Raw genomic sequence first — 21,455 nt, forward strand, 5'->3', positions numbered from 1 at the left:
TACTTGAAGAGGCACGTTGGATTCACCGAATTAGCGCCTTAGACCCAATGGCATAAATGAAGGCTTCACTTTTGTGGCTTTCTTATAGTGGAGACATTTCCTTAAGTATCCACGATGCTGTCCTGCTAGTTATTTGTCAAGTGATTATTTAATTTGATAGATTTATCCATTATTCATTTATTTTCCATTCAAGAGAAAGATGTTTACTGATATTGTAAAGGATCTACCAGACACCGCTTCTGTGTCGACGCCCGTGGTTAATCAATCTGCATCTGCTCCTAGGTCTGATAGAGTGACTCGAGCTGCTACCACTCAGGCTGGTAAGCTGAGGAGTGGAAGAACCTATCACAGCCTGGCCAGACGGTTCTAGCTCCCGCCCTCGGTCTATGTATACCTTCATTTGCTTCTTGTCTTTGCCTGTGATTCTCTCTTGTTTCCTGGCCCTGCTGTTCCTGCTAATACTACTGACCTCTGCTTAATATCGACCCTGGCTTTACTGACTACGCTCCTGCTCTGCGTTTGGTACCTCGTACACTCCTGATTTGACTCGGCTCGTTCACTACTCTTGTTGCTCACGGTGTTGCCGTGGGCAACTGCCCCATTTCCCTTAGCTTCTGTGTACCCTTGTCTGTTTGTCTGTTGTGCACATATTGAGCATAGGGACCGTCGCCCAGTTGTACGCCGTCGCCTAGGACGGGCCGTGCAAGTAGGCAGGGACTGAGTGGCGGGTAGATTAGGGCTCACCTGTCTGTCTCCCTACCCCGACATTACAGATCTACACAGAAATATATTTTGGTGGCTATAGAGCAGTTACTTATTATAATAATGGGCAATGGTTTCCATATAAGAATGATAAAAATTTTTTATCCCCCATCGTATTTCCTATCTCTAACCTTTAAACAACTTATGTTTTATACTTAATAGATGTAGTCGTTAGATCAAGTGAGCATATATTTTCTTTTAGTAGAGTGAAAAGCTAAATTGAGTGATATTTCTGGGATTTTGCAACAGTAATATTCCATTTATACATATTGGAAGTCTAATATGTACCTTTTAATATGATATCTATTCTATCACAATCTTTTTTATCATTTGCTCCAAGAAGCTAAGTTCACTATTCATCACAATTCAGGCTTTCCAGAGGTTAAGTCCACTGACATTCGCAATGACGTATAATCTGCACTTATCCTCTCGTCGCTAGTATCTTGCTGGATCACGCAGGCGCTGGATAAGACCAGCGATTGGCCTATTCCGATACATTCTATTGGAGCATACATCTGCCAATGCTGTCTCTGGGAGGCCCTACTGGCCTTGCCGTTTTGATTGGTCGTGACGTAGACCGCTCGAAGCGTCACGAGGATGAAGCTTATAAAAAAGGGGATGTTCTCGTGCTTGCCGCCATAAGCCCCTATACCCCTGAAGATGCCACTGTTGTGAGGACACATGTTGGGGGGGCTATGGGAATTTCTAATTTTAAATTTATCAATGCGTTCTAAATGCAATCATCCTCTAGTTAGAGGACTGCAGCTGCTGCTTCGTTATTTTCACAGCCACACATTGGCTTTAGAACTGGACACACTGTGTGGCTCTGAGATACTGAATAGATTTTACAATTAGAAGTGACATTTTGTCAAATCGATACGATATATACAACTATTAGTCCGCATTGATCGTTTTTAATCACTACGTGTATTGTTTGTTCTCTAATACAAATAAAAGTTACGTTTTATGATGTACATAAATATATGTTGGGTACCGGGGAAACAAGGGCATGTTTTTTGCCATTGGCAATTTGGTCTATTGTTCATCAATTTAGCCCACCAGTTACCTGGGTCCATCAATTGTTTATGTACACATTTGCCATATGCCACCAGTTCTGTAGAACAGTCTGTCCCATCATGTAATCATTACACAGATGCAGGGAAAGGTCATGTCATGTCACATGACAAGGATAAATTAACAGTGTCTGGAAGTAAACAATAAAGCTATGTTCACACACACACACAGCAGGTCCATTACAAACATTTCTGGGAAAATCCATTCTATTAATCTAACTGTGGTTATTTTTGTAGAATTTGCTTGGATTTGTGAAAGTAGCATTCAGATAAATGGGACAGTGGTAGAAATGTATGCAACAAATCGACCTAGTTCACACAGAGTTTTTTGGAGCTCTTTTTGATGCGGAAACTGTGTCGGAAACCGCACAAAAAAACTTCAGAAATCGTCTCCCATTGATTTCAATGGGAGGGGGAGGTGTTTTTTTTCCCCCCGATAGCAAAATAAAAACGCTTGCGGGATAAAAAGTAACATGCTCCTTCTTCCCGCGGTTCCATGTCTTTGAAGTGAATGGGAGGCAGAGAGAGCATTTTTCGCTGCTTTCTTTGCCCGCAGCGCTAAATGGCCGTGGCTAAAAAACGCATCTAAAAACACAGTGAAAACCGCGGCAAAGAAAGTGTAGGCAAGTCAAAATCTGCCTCAAAATTCCTGAAGGAATTTTGAGGCAGATTTCTCTGCCTGCAAAAAACTCTGTGTGAACACACCCTAAGACCGGGTTCCCACAGGACAGATACACAGCATAAAAACCACGCAGCGTATCCAACCTTGATCCCGCAGTACATTCCGTCCAAAAACCGTAACATATTGTGGTGCGTTTTCTCGGACGGAATTTCCGCTGCAGAAAACAAAGATAAATAACGCTCATACATACGTAAGCCGTTGTTATGGCGACGCATCCCTCCTGTGCGGTCCGGCCTCCATGGATGGCACTGCAGCCCATGTGACCACTTCCGCGGCAGTCACATGTGATGTAATGTCATCCCAGGAAGCCGGCCCTCTGATGTCACCCAGGCCGGCCGCCTGGGATGACGTATCATCCCATGTGACCGCCGGTACAGCCCGTAAATGGCTGCAGCGGCGGTCACATGGGATGCAACGTCATCCCAGGAGGCCGGACTGCAGGAAGGAGGGTGTTTTGGATAAGTATGATTTCTTTATCTGTAGTTGTGATTTTTGCGGCGTAATCGCTGCTTTTGGAGAACAGATTTTGCTGGATTGGTTTCTTGACACCATGTCACTTTTGCAAAGCTCCTAAGGTACCAGTACAGTGGAAACTCCCCAAAAGTGACTCGATTCACGAAACTACACCCCTTGAGGAATTCATCTAGGGGTGTAGTGATCATTTTGACCCCACAGGTGTTTCATAGATTTTATTAGAATTGGGCAGTGAAAATAAAAAAAATCCTTTTTCTTCAATAAGATGTAGATTTAGCTGAAAATGTTTAATTTTCTCAAGAAATAAATGACAAAAAGCACCCCAACACTTGTAAAGCAACTTCTCCTGTGTACGGCAATACCACATATGTGGTTTGGGCACAGAGTAGGGCTCAGAAGGGAAGGAGCGCCATTTGGCTTTTGGAGTACAGATTTTGCTGGATTGGTTTCTGGGCGCTATGTCACATTTGCAAAGTCCCTGTGGGACCAAAACAGTGGATCCCCCCCAGAAGTGACCCCATTTTGGAAACTACATCCCTCATGGTATTCACCTAGGGGTGTAGTGAGCATATTAACCCCACAGGTGATTGGCAGAAATTGGTGTTCACTCGATGTTGCAGAGTGAAAATTGGATTTTTTCCATAGATATGCCAATATGTGGCGCCCAGCTGGTGCCACTGGAGACACACACCCCAAAAATTGTTAAAAGGGTTCTCCCAGGTATGGCGATGCCATATATGTGGAAATAAACTGCTGTTTGGGCACACTGTAGGGTTCAGAAGGGAGGTAGCGCCATTTGGCTTTTGGAGCGTGGATTTTGCTTGAGTAGTTTTGTTTGGAGTCTTACTGGTGTTTCCGTTTATAATGTGGGGGTACATGTAAGCCGGGCGGAGTATATAAGGGGCATAGTTAGGTGGTATAATAATGGCATAAAAAAAAACCAATAAAATGATCCATAAATGTGTGTTACTCAGTGACACAATCCTTTCTGCACAGGCCGGTGTCGCACTAATAAATGGTCCTTACTTATTCCCCTTTTGGTCCACACTCAGGATCTTTGCAGTTTGAGGAATTTTGCTGGGAAGTGTTGTCCTGGTATAATATGGGCACCGTCACTTCCAGCAGATATGTTTGGGCCCTCCCCTTCCTGGTTCCCTAATTTTAGGGGCCTTGATAATTCGCCACTTGAAACAGAAGAAACTTTCCCCTCGGACCGGCACAACTGCATATTTTTATTTCCTCACTTATTGGAGCCTTAACTAATTTTATTTTTCCATAGACGTAGTGGTATGACGGCTGGTTTTTTTGCGGGACGAGCTGTAGTTTTTATTGGTACCATTTTGGGGTACATGCGACTTTTTGATCACTTGTTATCCTTTTTTGGGAGGCAAGGTGACTAAAAAAATATGCCAGAATTGCTGTTTTTTGATTATTTTTATACAGCGTTCACCACGCTTTATAAATTACATGTTACCTTTATTCTGCAGGTCAGTCCGATTCCGGTGATACCTAATTTATAGCACTTTTTATGTTTTCCAACTTTTTGCACAATAAAATAACTTTTGTAAAGAGAATGGATTTTTTCTGTCGCCAAGTTGTGAGAGCCATAACGGTTTTCATTTTTTCGTCGACGGAGCTGTATGAGGGCTTGTTTTTAGCGAGACGAGTTATAGTTTTAATAGGCACCATTTTTGGGTACATGCGACTTTTTGATCACTCTTAATTTCAATTTTTGGAAGATAAAGTGACCAAAAAATAGCAATTATGTCAATATTTTTTAGTATTTTTTTATGGCGTTCACTGTGCGGAATAAATAACATAATATTTTTATAGTTAAGGCCGTTACGGGCGCAGCGATACCAAATATGTATGGCTTTATTATTTTTTTCAATTATAAATGACTTGATAAGGGAAAAAGGGCAATTGTGTTTTATTTTATTACTTGAAACTTTTATTGTATGTTTTACAACTTTTATTTTTACTTTTTGAATTTTTTTTTTTACACTTTTATTTAGTCCCACTAGGGGACTTGAATGTTCAATTGTTTGTTTGATGTTCTAATACATTGTACTACCTCTGTAGTGCAATGTATTGGAACTGTCAGTTATTCACTGACAGCAAGCCTATCATGCTCCGCCTCTGGGCAGGGCCTAATCAGCTTACGTAATGGTACAAACCTCTAGGATGCAGCGATCTCAATGAATCGCTGCATCGAAGGGGTTAATGCCAGGAATCGGAGCTAGCTCCGGTTCCTGGCGATAGATCGGGTTGTCCGCTGTAACATACAGCGGACACCCACTGCTGATGACGCCGGCTCAGCTTCTGAGCCGGAAGCTGAGCCGGCGCCATCTTGCCGATGGTACCGGAAGCCTCCTGGGCTCCGCCGACGACGGGGCATAGGAGGATTCCGTTACTGGCAGACCGCGAGGTAAGTATTAGCCCTCCGATCGCCTTTGCAGCCACCGACAACCCAGCGATCACGTTGCTGGGGTGCCGGTGGCTATAAACTCCTCACATGCTGCGATCTCTATTGAACGCAGCATGTGAGGGGTTAACCGGTCGGATCTGAGGCTAGCTCCGGTCCTGGCCGATACCTCAGGGTGGCAACTGTAACATACAGCTGTCACCCGTTGGTGATGTCGCTGGCTCAGCTCCTGAGCCAGCTCCATCTGTTTCACGTACAGTTACGTGGAATTGCGGGAAAACACCATCTCCTATCACGTAACTTACGTGAAATTGCGGGAAGGGGTTAATGGGGAGATGTTTGGAGGCGTTCTGCTTCTGATTTCTCGGCCGTTTAAGAATAAGCCATGTGAACATACCCTTAGTGGAAAGTTCTAACATTGATATCTGGGACTCTGGCAATTATGTTCGCGTAGTATCTTTGATTGGATGTGCTCAGTTTTTCATTGAAGATATTAGTTTGATTGAAGGGCTGACAGATTTTTTTCTGAGCACGGAACATACAGATATAAGTCCTAATTAGATTTATTGAAAAAACAATGGATAAGAATAAGGACACAGAATTTTGAATCAATGTCTACTTAATATGTTAGGGTGGCCATACACACTCACTGAAATAACTGTCGGCCAAACAAGCGTTCCATTCATGTTTAATATAGCAATATGTCAAAGAAGCAGAACAGAAGCTGCCCCGCACAATCACTGCAGGAGCCCGGCTGTAACGGACAGAGAAACATCTGATCCTGATAGTTTAACCCCATAGGGTATGTTCACACAGCTTATTTTTGGCCGTTTTTCGGGCCATAAAAAGCCGAAAAACAGCTGAAAGATCCAAACATCAACTGCAGAGGGGACTCACTCTGTTATACCATCGCAGCCAGGGGCCTATGTCTGTGCAATAGGTATAAGCAATATTGCTTTGGAATACTAAGTATCCCGAAGCACTTTAAAAGCGATCAAAGATCCCCTAATAGAATAAAAAAATGTGAAAAATAATTTAACCCCTTCACGCTGAGCGCGCTCCATACGCTGTGGGTGTCAGCTGTGTTTTACAGCTGTAACCCAGGACTAATGACGAGGAACAGCGATCGCGCTGAAATGATGCGGTCAATCGTGAATGCAGCATCTGAGAAGTTAAAAAGAAGGCGGCGGCCCCCTCTGAGAGCTCATCGGCGTCCCAACAAAGCGATCGAGGGGTGCTGATGTTGTCATGGCAGCCCAGGGGCCTAATGAAGGCCACCAGGACTGCCTTCACTCTGCCTCTGTTAAGCCCTGCCTATGAATCAATTATTTTTCCAGGATTAGGACTTAAAATTGCATTTTTAAGCACACAGGCCCACTGCAGGCCATACGCAGCTGCCAGTGTTGGGCTGCTACCACCATTTACATGGGGAGATTTATTAAAAACAGATGTAAATGAAAAGAGGAATAGTTCCTGATAGCTCCAACGCCAACGAATCCACTGCTTTTCTACGAGTATAATGAACATGCTCATTATTCCAGAGGACTTTTTCGCGGAGCCGAAATTTTTTTGAAGCAGTCTTGTTTCTGCTGCATGTGAATGCGGTATAAAATAGCCCATTCACTATTAATGGATGCAGAAGGTTAGTGGATTTGAAAGGGATTTAGGTGTGGAATCAGGGACTTAGTCCTAATCAAATCCTGATTGCGTGATCATGGCCTAATACTAACGTATAAAGATTGCAAATTATACCATTATACAATGCTAAAATATCACCATACTGTAACTAAATAGTATGATTTAAATTTTATATTCAGCCATACACACACACACACACACACACACACACACACACATCCTGGAAACATGAAGCACAGACGCAACCCAGAAGCTGGACACATGCTGCATTCGTGCCACTCACACCTAGAACACATGTGCACGCACACCACTCACACCTAGGATACATGCACACGCACACCACTCACACTTATGACTCATGCGCAGTACATATATACACCAGAACCAAGCTCAGTACACATATACAGCACCAGAACAAAGCTCAGTACATAAATACAGCATCAGAACCAAGCTCAGTACATAAATACATCACCAGAACAAAGCTCAGCACATAAATACAGCACCAGCACAAATACAGCTCAATTTAGTACAACCCCTGCCGTATAGGTTTGTACAGCGTAAAACTACAGCTCCCACCATGGACCGAACAGTGGCAAGGATATGCTGGGAGTTACTGTTTCAAAAAAACCAAAACATACCACCCATCATCTCGCTGCAGACCATACAGTTACTACCAGCCTTCTCCATTGACTTCACTCTGCCTCTGTTAAGCCCTGCCTATGAATCAATTATTTTTCCAGGATTAGGACTTAAAATTGCATTTTTAAGCACACAGGCCCACTGCAGGCCATACGCAGCTGCCAGTGTTGGGCTGGGACCACCATTTACATGGGGAGATTTATTAAAAACAGATGTAAATGAAAAGAGGAATAGTTCCTGATAGCTCCAACGCCAACGAATCCACTGCTTTTCTACGAGTATAATGAACATGCTCATTATTCCAGAGGACTTTTTCGCGGAGCCGAAATTTTTTTGAAGCAGTCTTGTTTCTGCTGCATGTGAATGCGGTATAAAATAGCCCATTCACTATTAATGGATGCAGAAGGTTAGTGGATTTGAAAGGGATTTAGGTGTGGAATCAGGGACTTAGTCCTAATCAAATCCTGATTGCGTGATCATGGCCTAATACTAACGTATAAAGATTGCAAATTATACCATTATACAATGCTAAAATATCACCCTACTGTAACTAAATAGTATGATTTAAATTTTATATTCAGCCATACACACACACACACACACACACACACACACACACACACATCCTGGAAACATGAAGCACAGACGCAACCCAGAAGCTGGACACATGCTGCATTCGTGCCACTCACACCTAGAACACATGTGCACGCACACCACTCACACCTAGGATACATGCACACGCACACCACTCACACTTATGACTCATGCGCAGTACATATATACACCAGAACCAAGCTCAGTACACATATACAGCACCAGAACAAAGCTCAGTACATAAATACAGCATCAGAACCAAGCTCAGTACATAAATACATCACCAGAACAAAGCTCAGCACATAAATACAGCACCAGCACAAATACAGCTCAATTTAGTACAACCCCTGCCGTATAGGTTTGTACAGCGTAAAACTACAGCTCCCACCATGGACCGAACAGTGGCAAGGATATGCTGGGAGTTACTGTTTCAAAAAAACCAAAACATACCACCCATCATCTCGCTGCAGACCATACAGTTACTACCAGCCTTCTCCATTGACTTGTACTCCCTTGGCATGTGCGGTGCAGCGATGAAGCCAGGCAGAGTACACCTCGCTGATGGAGTACAAGGCAATGGCACAACCAAGAAAGTTAAACGAGACTGGTAGTGATGTATAACAGTCAGGGGGATTTAAACCAAGCATGGAAAGGTGAGTCTGCAGTTAGGACTGTGTGACTCTACAGGATAGCGGCACCAACCCTTGACCCTTAATAGAGTAATTAGCATATAGCATGCACTATTTTAAAAGTTGATTTTATGGATTTTACTGTATCTGAAACAAACATACAGGGGAATGTTTGGAAATATTGTCAGGTCATGTATTACTGCATGGTTGCGGCTCAAGGGATTAAAACTACCAGACAGGGTCCCATTAAATAGACAATGAATTGCAACAATGCCATCTGCTCTGCAATTTTGTATTATAAATATATATATATATATATATATATATATATATATATATATATATATAGAACCAGAACCAAGCCCATTACATAAATACAGTACCAGAACAAAGCTTAGTACATATATACATCATCAGAACCAAGATCAGTACATAAATCCAGAACCAAGCTCAGTACATATATACAGCAGCACAACAAGGCTCAGTACATATATATACAGCACCAGAACCAAGCCCAGTACATATATACAGCACTAGAACAAAGCTCAGTACATATATACAGCACCAGAACCAAGCTCAGTACATATGTACAACACCAGAACAAAGCTCAGTACATATATACAGCACCAGAACAAAACTTAGTACATATATACACACACAAGCACAACATCAGAACCAAGCTCATACATCTGTACACAGTACCAGAACCAAGCTCAGTGCATAAATACAACACCAAAACCAAGCTCACTACAAATACTTTCAGTACAGAGATCATTTGCAAAGTCAGGTTAGCAGCTTCCAGTATGACCTAAACAATGGTAATGCTATACTGGAAGTTGCTTATACCCCAAAAAATAGTACCATCCATCATCTGTACAGATCATACAGTAATAGTTAGGCTTCGTTCCCACCTGCGTCGGGGTACCGTTTGTGGGTTCATTCAGACCTTTACGTCAGGCGAACCCACGAACGGAAACAAAACGGAAGCCATAGCTTTCCGTTTGCATTACCATTGATTTAAATGGTAACACTTCCATTGCTAATGGTTTCCGTTTGTCTCCGTTACGCAAGGTTTCCGGTTTTTGGGTGGTATCAATAGAGTAGTCGACTGTATCCACCTGTAATCTATCACATCTAACTTAGATGTGATGTATTACAGGTGGCTCCTGCGTGTCAGAGACACACCGGACCCGCTGACACTGAACCCATCAGTCCCACAGACCTGACGTGTTGAGGATTCAGCGTAAGATACAGCTGCTCTGTATACAGGATACAGAGCAGGTGTATCTCAAAAAGTAAAACGATTTTTTAATAAAAACGAATTATAAAGTTGCACAAAATACACTGGCTGACATTTTTACATATATATACACACAATACCATTCAAAAGTTTAGGGTCACTTAGAAATTTCCTTATTTTTGAAAGAAAAGCACAGTTTTTTTCAATGAAGATAACATTAAATTAATCAGAAATACATTCTATACATTGTTAATGTGGTAAATGACCATTCTAGCTGCAAACGTCTGGTTTTTAATGCAATATCAGCATAGGTGTATAGAGGCCCAGTTCCAGCAACCCTCACTCCAGTGTTGTAATGGTACATTGTGTTTGCTAACTGTGTTAGAAGGCTAATGGATGATTAGAAAACACTTGAAAACCCTTGTGCAATTATGTTAGCACCGCTGTAAACACTTTTGTTGTTTAGAGGAGCTATAAAACTGACCTTCCTTTGAACTAGTAGAGAATCAGGAGCATTACATTTGTGCGTTCGATTCAACTCTCCAAATGGCTAGAAAAAGAGAGTTTTCATGTGAAACTCGACAGTCTATTCTTGTTCTTAGAAATGAAGGCTATTCCATGTGAGAAATTGCCAAGAAACTGAAGATTTCCTACAACGGTGTGTACTACTCCCTTCAGAGGACAGCACAAACAGGCTCTAATCAGAGTAGAAAGAGAAGTGGGAGGCCCCGCTGCACAACTGAGCAACAAGACAAGTACATTAGAGTCTCTAGTTTGAGACGCCTCACAGGTCCTCAACTGGCAGCTTCATTAAATAGTACCCGCAAAACGCCAGTGTCAACGTCTACAGTGAAGAGGCGACTCCGGGATGCTGGCCTTCAGGGCAGAGTGGCAAAGAAAAAGCCATATCTGAGACTGGCTAATAAAAGGAAAAGATTAATATGGGCAAAAGCACACAGACATTGGACAGAGGAAGATTGGAAAAAAGTGTTATGGACAGACGAATCGTAGTTTGAGGTGTTTGGATCACACAGAAGAACATTTGTGAGACGCAGAACAACTGAAAAGATGCTGGAAGAGTGCCTGACGCCATCTGTCAAGCATGGTGGAGGTAATGTGATGGTCTGGGGTTGCTTTGGTGCTGGTAAATTGGGAGATTTGTACAAGGTAAAAGGGATTTTGAATAAGGAAGGCTATCACTCCATTTTGCAATGCCATGCCATACCCTGTGGACAGCGCTTGATTGGAGCCAATTTCATCCTACAACAGGACAATGACCCAAAGCACACCTCCAAATTATGCAAGAACTATTTAGGGAAGAAGCAGGCACCTGGTATTCTATCTGTAATGGAGTGGCCAGCGCAGTCACCTGATCTCAACCCGATAGAGCTGTTGTGGGAGCAGCTTGACCGTATGGTACGCAAGAAGTGCCCATCAAGCCAATCCAACTTGTGGAAGGGTCTTCTGGAAGCATGGGGTGAAATTTCTCCCGATTACCTCAGCAAATTAACAGCTAGAATGCCAAAGGTCTGCAATGCTGTAATTGCTGCAAATGGAGCATTCTTTGACGAAAGCAAAGTTTGAAGGAGAAAATTATTATTTCAAATAAAAATCATTATTTCTAACCTTGTCAATGTCTTGACTATATTTTCTAGTCATTTTGCAACTCATTTGATAAATATAAGTGTGAGTTTTCATGGAAAACACAAAATTGTCTGGGTGACCCCAAACTTTTGAACGGTAGTGTATATAAAAAAAATCCCTTTCAAATGTGTACATAGCCTTTAATGAAAACAATCAGATCGTAACAACCATTGTCCAGTAAAACACGCAGCACATGACGTGGTTTGCAGCTGTAATGTTGTTTGACAGCAGCTGCTATATGTATATACTGTACGGGTATGTTCACACAGGGCGGATACACTGTGTAAAAGAACACAGCGTTTGCGCCCTGTGCGCCGCAGGAAATTCACGCTGAAAAACCCTACCAAATTGTGGGGCAGTTTTTCGGCTAGGAATGGCCGCTGCGGAGAACTGAGCAGATCTGTGGGGAATTTAAGGTCTCTAAGTCTTCTCTGCAAGACTACAGGCTCTTTTATGACAATGTGTAATCTGAAGTCCGCTCGTGAATGCGTGCTGTATTTTACGGACGAATTTGCAAGACATTGGTGGGAAAATCTTACCAATATTAAAGGCTGTGTACACCTTTGAAATATTTTTTTTATTTTTTTATTTTTTATAAAAATGTCTGTCAGTGTGTCTGGCGCAACTTTCTAAATACTTAGTTGTGTTCAGTAGCAGCTCGATCCTGCGTGTCAGAGACACACAGGACCCGCTGTCACTGAACCCGTCAATCCCGCTGACCTGACGGATACAGGTTTCAGCATTAGATACAGCTGCTCTGTATGTGAGCAGCTGTATCTCAAAACGTAAAAATAATTTTTCATAAAAAGTATTTAGAAAGTTGCACAATAGGGTTTATGTATTAGTGATTACTTACTTATATACATATCTTCTGGGGTACTACACGTGGGTTAAGACTGTGTACTAGGCAAATTATCCTGGGGCAATCTGGGCAATACTATACATTGTAAATGATTAGATATTTTTTGTGCAGTTGGTTATTTGATGGTCTCATCGGAGTTTACATTTTAATTATGTTTTAATGGATTTTTGTATGTATTTATGTGGGAGGGTGTCCATATTTATGGAATAATAAAAGTATACTATTTGGACTATATGGGTCTATATGAATATTTCTTTCAAGTTTAGACATATATTGGTTGGTCTGGCCTTAATTATAGTACATTGTCTCATTATTTTGTTAAGTATAGCACATATTATAAATGTGTATAATGATTGTGTAAAGGCTCTTTTACACCAGCCGATTTTGGCCAGTGCAGCGAGCACTGATCAACGAAAAATCATTATTATCATGTCGGCAGTGGTCGCTACTCCGATCGCTCGTCCCCATCCATTATCATCATGTCGGCAGCGCGTATTCCTGTTTACACAGGGAGATGTGCTGCCGACAACGATAATATTTAACTTTTTTAAAACGATACAATGAGAAGATGAACGAGCGTTTGCTCGTTCATCTGCTGATCGCTGCCCTGTTTACACAGGACAATTATCAGCAACAAGCGTTCTATAAATGCTTGTCTGCCCGATAATCGCTCAGTGTAAAACCCCCTTAGGCTACATTCACACGAACATAACCCACCTCGGACGTGAAAAACTACCGTTTGCCACGTCCGAGGTGCACCCTTGCGGGACGCGTTGTCACGGATCCCCCACAGACTACATTCTACGGAGGGATGCGTGACACGTAGTAAAATAGGACATGTCCTATTTTGCAACTGAGCGTTCACATGCTACGTTGAAACAACGGTTGTGTGAACGGCCCCATTGAAATGCATTGTATTAATGGACGTCACACGGACGAGATTCACGTTCAAGTGAATGAGCCCTTAAGTATTTCTCCTCATTATCAGTTCATCTCTGAGCACAAAGGCACCATTCAGAGTTTACTATTTAGAAAGACAAATTCAGAAATGGTGAAGTGTACATGTCTGAACAAATAAAATAAAAGTATTTTTTTATTTATGTATTCTTATACTCATATGCCCTATAAGCTAAAAAAAAACACAAAGACCTCCTTGTTTATAAGTGGTCTGTATTCTGCCCCATGTATGCAGCTATATCTATGCACAGCAGATGAAAATACTCGATTATGCGCTCCTTATCATATAGTTCTGTTCTGGAATAACATGTTCCTTGATTAGACTTAGGGCACGGCGAGACGTGGCAGAGTTTTTCCGCTGCAGATTTGGGGCAATTACGCAACGAATCTGCACCAACATTTGCATATTTGACAGGTAATTCAGACGTTGCAGATATCACAGCGGACTTGCCACACATTTCAGTTTTTGTATTGCAAGGGCTGAAATCCGCAGTGAAATTCCGCTTCTTCTCCGCGACAGACAGTGCATGCTGAGGAGGGAAAATTCCGCACCGGAGTTTTCCGCAACGTCTGAACTAACTTGCCTAAAAATGTCCACAGCAATTCCGCCACGTGTGAACATGCCCTTATAGGTGTTGCCAGGATTAGAAAAAAGGATCTGCTTTTTCCCACAAAGAGCAACATGTCTGTCCATGGGTTGTGTCTGGTATTGCAGTTCAGATTTATTAAGTTGAATGGGAATGAGCTACAATACCAGGCACGGCCCGTAGGCAGATTTTTTTTGGAGGGGGGTGGGGAAGCAGATCCTGGACAACACCTTTAAGGCCATCTTAACTTAATAAACTTTCAAGTATGCATGGGAGGTTGTTTTATTTTTATGTACATTCAATTTTGGCAATAAAAAAAACTACATTTGCATTATTCATTATTTTGACAGTAAGGGCATGGCCCCACGTGGCGGATTTCTTCCGCAACTGTCCGCATCAATGCCGCACAGAATCTGCGTTGCAGATTCTGTGGCGGATCTGCCCAAAATTGGCATTAAATTGATGCGGACTAGCCGCTGCGTATTGAGGTGAAGTATTTCCCTTCTCTCTATCAGTGCAGGATAGAGAGAAGGGACAGCACTTTCCCTAGTAAAAGTAAAATAATTTCATACTTACCGGCCGTTGTCTTGGTGACGCGTCCCTCTTTCGGCATCCAGCCCGACCTCCCAGGATGACGCGGCAGTCCATGTGACCGCTGCAGCCTGTGATTGGCCTGTGATTGGCTGCAGCCATCATTTAGACTGGAACGTCATCCTGGGAAACCGGACTGGAGGAAGAAGCAGGGAGTTCTCTGTAAGTATGAACTTCTATTTTTTTTACAGGTTGCTGTATATTGTGATCGGTAGTCACTGTCCAGGGTGCTGAAACAGTTACTGCCGATCGTTTAACTCTTTCAGCTCCCTGGACAGTAACTATTTACTGACGTCGCCTAGCAACGCTCCCGTAATTACGGGTGCACACACACGTAGTCACCCGTAATTATGGGTGCACACACGTAGTCACCCGTAATCACGGGAGCCCCATTGACTTCCTCAGTCTGGCTGTAGACCTAGAAATACATAGGTCCAGCCAGAATGAAGAAATGTCAAGTTAAAAACCAATACGCTCCGCAGCACACATAACATCTACATTACATCTGCGGATTCATTGCGGAACTTAGAATCTCCATTGAAGTCAATGGAGAACTTCCGCAATGAGTCTGCAACCAGTCCGCCACACCTCCGCAACAACCATTGTATGCTGCGGACACCAAATTCCGCACCGCAGCCTATGCTCCGCAGCGGAATTTTCTGCATCGTCTAAACGAACACTACTAAAAAGCAGTGGAAGGCAATGGAGAAACGGGTCCGCTGCGGATTAACGCTGCGGAGTGTCCACAGCGGAATTCCAGAGCAATTCCGCTACGTGGGACCTTGCCCTTAGGGTATGTTCACACCTGAAAGATGCCGACAAGATGTTAAATGTATGGAGATTAAATAATAATAATAAGAAATAATCGCTCATCTCCATACTTCCGGTCGTTGCTCTGTTTGAATGGAGCAAATGAGCACCGATCTACAAGCTGCAACGTCGGCACTCGTGAAAGGTGGTAAATATCTGCCCATGTAAAACCACCTTAAAGAATGAGTACTAGGATTTACACTCTTAAAGGCACATTCATATAGTCCTGTTTTCTATGTTATGCCTTATGCCAAAAACAGGAGTGGGGAAGGATCCTTTTAGAGTAAAGCAGATTAGAGTTCCTGCATTTCTGTCATGGCATCGAGTTTTTGAAAAAAATCTTTTGCAGTAACAACGACTAAAAATATGATGAGATAAATGTGTCCTTATCGCATGGTTGGTAAGACATGTGCCTATTTTTGGACTATACACTGTTGCTACACCTAATCCCTGATCCTACCCATTTCTAAGAGAAATGAGAATAATTGTGTCACTGTATAAGTTTGCAACATGCTGGAGAAACTCAAACTCTCCTTTTCATCAAAAACACTAATTTGATCTTGCACATACAGATTTTAGGCATCATAGCCACATGGGGCCAATAAACCGGCCCATGTGTCAGGGGCGTAGCTAGGGGGGGAAGGCGTGGCATGTGCCACGGGCGCAACTTAGAGGGAGGCGCCAGCGCCACCTCCTCCTGCACTATAATTGTACCTGTGTTTATAGGACACATGTACAATCAGAAGCAATTCAGCGCTTTTGCATCAGTGAAGCGACTGGTACCTTTTGTACTAGTGAAGCTTCCGTCGATGAAAGGCGCTGACTGACAGGGAAAGTCATCCTGCCCAGCCAATCAGCGCCTTTCATAAAGGCTGCGTTCAACTACCAGGAGACCTGCGCAGAAGAGAGCAGGTCTCCATGGCTGCCGGATGGCGTGGGAGCGGGAATAAGGTGAGTTTAAATATTTATTTATTTATTATTCTTTTTTAATTGTAATGAAAGTGTGGCTGTATCTACGGGGGGGACTTTATCTACGGGGGGGCTTTATCTACAAGGGAGACTTTATCTACGGGGGGCCTTTATCTACACGGGGGGGGGCTTTATCTACAGAGGGGGACTCTACACGGGGGGGATTTATCTACACGTGGGGGGCTTTATCTACGGGGGGTGTCTATCTATAGTGGGGGCTATATACTGGGGTGGGCTATCTATGGAGCACCATATACAGGGGTGGGCTATAGCTACAGGGGGGGCTATATAGTATATAGCCCCCTGTAGATATAGCCCACCCCTGGATATAGCCCACCCCTGGAAATATAGTCCCCCTGTAGATATAGCCCACCCCTGTATATAGTCCCCCTGTAGATATAACCCACCCCTGTATATAGTATCCCACAAATAGCTCCCCCTATAGTGCTCCACAGAAAGCCCACCCCTGTATATAGCCCCCCTGTACATATAGTCCACTCCTGTATATAGTGCTCCACAGATAGCCCACCCCTGTATACAGGGGTGGGCTATCTGTGTAGCACTATATACAGGGGTGGACTATCTAGTGGAGCACTATATACAGGGGTGGACTATATGTACAGGGGGGCTATATACAGGGGTGTGCTATCTGTGAAACACTATATACAGGGGTGGACTATATGTGGAGCACTATATACAGGGGTGGACTATATGTGGAGCACTATATACAGGGGTGGGCTATATCTACAGGGGGCTATATACAGGGGTGGGCTATCTGTAGAGCACTATATACAGGGGTGGGCTATATCTACAGGGGGCTATATACAGGGTTGGGCTATACGTGGAGCACTTATATACAGGGCTGGGCTATATCTACAGGGGGCTATATACAGGGGTGGGGTATCTGTAGAGCACTATCTACAGGGGGCTATATACAGGGTTGGGCTATACGTGGAGCACTATATACAGGACTGGGCTATATCTACAGGGGGCTATATACAGGGGTGGGGTATCTGTAGAGCACTATAGGGGGAGTTATTTGTGGAACACTATATACAGGGGTGGGCTATATGGGCGCACTATCTACAGGGGGCTCTATGGCAGACACTATCTACATGGGGCACAGTGTGTGTGTGGGACACGGTGTATGGTGCTATTATAATTAGAGGTGCAGTGTATGGCGCTATTATATTTAGGGGTGTAGTGTGTGGTATAATGATACCTTTATATTTATTTATAGGTGCAGAAATGTTGGAAAAGTGAGAAGCTGAAGACATCTGAACGGCAAACTGCAGAAATGGGCTGTGACCGGGAGAATTCATCATAGAGGTCTGGACCGGATGGAGAAAAAGAACTAGAATCTGAGACGTCACTTAATGTAAATGTTTATTCTGCCTCTAATCAGCACTGTAGTTACTGTATGATCTGCAGCGAGATGATGTGTGGTGTGATTATGATATGATTTATTTTTTGTGAAACAGCAACTCCCAGCATATCCTTACCATTGTTCGGGCCATGCTGGGAGCTGTAGTTTTACGCCGTACACACCTATACGGCAGGGGTTGCACTAAATTGAGCTGTATTTGTGCTGGTGCTGTATTTATGTACTGAGCTTGGTTCTGGGGCTGTATATATGTACTGAGCTTGGTTCATGTGTTGTGTATAGAACCATATTGCTTGTAAAATGTACAAATGTTTTTATGCTCGCGTTACATAAAAAGAAATGTGGAAAAGAAATGACATGTCGATTGGTAGAGAAAACAAACACGGCGAGGGGGAAGGAGATGTCGGGAAAGAGGTTGGGGGGGGCGCCAAACTGAATCTTTGCCCCGGGTGCTGGAGAACCTAGCTACGCCTCTGCATGTGTGGCCATCTTTAGCAGGAATAAGAGAAAATGCTAACAAATACAATAAACATAAGGCCACGTTCACACGTGGCAGAATTTTTCCCCTCAAATATTGGTGCAGATTCGGGGCAATTACGCAACGCATCTGCACCAACATTTACATATTTGACAGGTAATTCAGACGTTGCAGATATCACAGCGTACTTGCCACAGATTTCAGTTTTTGCATTGCAAAGGCTGAAATCTGCAGTGAAATTCCACTTCTTCTCCGCAACGTAATGAGCTGCTGCGGAGGGAAAAATTCTGCACCGCAGCCTGATTTCAGCACAGTTATTTTCCGCAACGTCTGAACTAACTTTCCTAAAAATGTATAGAAACAAATGTAAAAAACGGCTGCTGAAGAATTTCACTGTGGACTGTCCACAGCGGAATTCAACAGCAATTCCGCCACGTCTGAATGTGCCCTAAAATATAAACAATTCCTTATTTCCTAAAATGTTATGTTTACATGATACCATACGATTCAATACCTCATCTCTATAGTAATAAAGTACAGTATGATAATCAGACTCTAATAGTCGACACTGCTGGGCTCAGGGCCAAAACAGCCATAGCCCATAACGTGCAGATGGGTTAACAGCAATCAGAATTATTGGCAGCCCGGGCTGTAGTGACCTTCTCTCCTGTCACTATGATAATTAAATGAACGGCTGTCTTGTTTTTAATTGCAGTAAAGCACCTTTTGATTGAATTAATGGTTGTTACGTGAACCACTGATTTCATCCTTTGTTAAGCCCATACATATAGATACTGGCAAACCCAATAAAGCTGATATCGCGTATAGTCCTATGGCAAATCAAGCTCCTAACATCCACCTATCAAACTATAAAGAACTTTCCCATTGTTTATAAAATCAATAATACTCAAAGCTTTAGTAAAAATATTCACTGTGAAAAATAACTGGACCCCAAAACAAGCAAAATAACATTCAATTTAAATTGGACGTCTTCAGCCACAAAACAAATCAACCCGTTTCTTCTTTATTCCGGCACTACAACACTCTTTATTTAAAATATCAACAGAAAAACGTATTGAGACTAAATTATAAAACAAACTGAGTATCATACACTCTCAGACAACGAACCACATATGGAATTTAGATTTTGAATTTATTATTTATGGTGTTTAATTGCCTTTTTTGCTTTTTAAATGTTCAAAGCCAATTCATTCTTACCTTTACGCACTTTCTGGCAGGGCATTGTAAAAGCTTATGCATACGAGCGTATTATGGCTCTGCTCGACCTCAGAGTTGTACGATGTTGTAAAAGGGTACCCACAGACTTCTATGGGTCCCGACTGTACCTATGTGTGCCACTAATTTACTTAAAAATTGCCTAAAAGTGAATGCCTGAAGGCCAGTTAGAACGTTTTACAAAACATGGGCATACAATAGGATGTAAACTCAGGGGAGATTTATCAATACAGTCTCAGCAGTTTTCTGGTATAATTTCATTGAATAATATGGCACGCGGCGCAAACATATTTATGAACACCCTAAGCTTTTTCCTGACATAAACAACAATCTTGTGTCAGAAAATAAGAGTGTGGCCTTTGAGTAGTGCGTAATTATTTCTTATCCTTTTCTGTAAAAAGTGATAGAACCCTAAGTATTTCATTCCCAAAATTGTTGTATTTTATCCTTAAATTAATCAGTACAAGAAATATTTATGGAAAACAAGAAGGGCTTATGCATACGTCCATTTTATGGCTGTGTTTTGTAAGGAGCGGTAATAATTCTCCCAAAGAGGCCATTTAACATCTCCCATGAAGCCTCTACCATACCTCCATATGCCTCCGATTTCATATAGAGGCATACAGAGTTATTTTTCTGGCAGATTTCAAGTGAATCCGATAGAAAAACAGATTGTGCCACGTTCCATTGGATTTGATATGTACGAAGGTATTCTCCCCTAAAAGCATGGCTTCTAGGGAAGACTATCCCCAAACATACAGCGCTGTATGGCCCCAATGCACTGCAGTACAGGCGATGTGCCCATGTGCATTAGCCCTAAACCTCATGATAGAGACAGCAAGCAATATTTAGGGAAATAGAAAAAGCAAATGAATATAGTATACATGTAATATAGTTATCTAAAATTGCATTTGTTGCTTGTCATAATAATTTATTGTATTTCTAAATAAATCATTTATTTGTTAAATGAATACACGGTTACTGGAAGATAGGTCATTCGGTATTTCATGTACTTATATTTGTAATGGTGCCGGCATTTTTCCTGATACTTGTGTCACGTAAATATACAGTCGCTGTGCAGTACAGAAGGCATTCAATGCTTTCTTTGAAATCAGATTACAAACTGCTCAGAAGTTAATCCCTTGGCCACAGGAAGTGGCAACACAAATTGAATGAGGAAAATAATAAATAGCAAAGAAGTAATAACTGCCTAGGGTAGAAGGAAGGAGAAAGATACGGGATAAGTGTATGGGCATAGGGCACGGGTGGCATACCTGGATTTAGATCCATCGCTGAGTGAGTGGAAGGTGCAGCTGCACTGAGATGGACAAGACAAACAAAAGAAAGGAAGGCTTCCAAACACGAGGCAGCCAAAGATGACCAAGGAGACACACATGGTGATCTAACCATGAGGAAGGAGCGCCTTTGGGTACTCGGGAGATATTCGCAGGCTGCACCTGGTCACATCTTGTTAAGTGTCTTCCTCTTACAGTCGCAGACTGATGCTTTAGCTGCAGCTCAGTCCATCAGATAAACTAGGATAGGGGATTAGCGAGGGGACTTGATATTTTCCTGTCGCTGCCTATTGCTTCCTAGAATGTCATAGGAAAGCGTCTATCTAAGCTGCCACGAAAGAAAGCCACAGCGTTACTCAAATTAATAATAGGAAATATCTATAGGACATTATACGTTTATGTTTTATCAAAAGGTATATAAAAAAAGAGAACTGTAAAGGGTGGATTCACATGTGGCAGATTTTGTTGCTAAAAACTAGAAATCAG

The 21,455-nt window shown here is 42.5% G+C and overlaps 1 protein-coding gene across 1 annotated transcript in view; it reads right to left on the reverse strand.

Moving 5' to 3' along the window:
- Nucleotides 1–21,121, reverse strand: part of LRIT1 (leucine rich repeat, Ig-like and transmembrane domains 1) — a 33,971-nt gene extending 12,850 nt beyond the window's left edge. Inside the window, exon 1 of the mRNA XM_075842804.1 lies at nucleotides 20,949–21,121. Within this exon, the coding sequence (XP_075698919.1) occupies nucleotides 20,949–21,070 (122 nt within the window). The 5' untranslated portion in view covers nucleotides 21,071–21,121. The remainder of the gene's footprint in view (nucleotides 1–20,948) is intronic.
- Nucleotides 21,122–21,455: the final 334 nt, after the last annotated feature.

The sequence above is a fragment of the Rhinoderma darwinii genome, chromosome 11 (genome assembly GCF_050947455.1).
Source record: "Rhinoderma darwinii isolate aRhiDar2 chromosome 11, aRhiDar2.hap1, whole genome shotgun sequence".
In the NCBI taxonomy this organism is placed as follows: domain Eukaryota; kingdom Metazoa; phylum Chordata; class Amphibia; order Anura; family Rhinodermatidae; genus Rhinoderma; species Rhinoderma darwinii.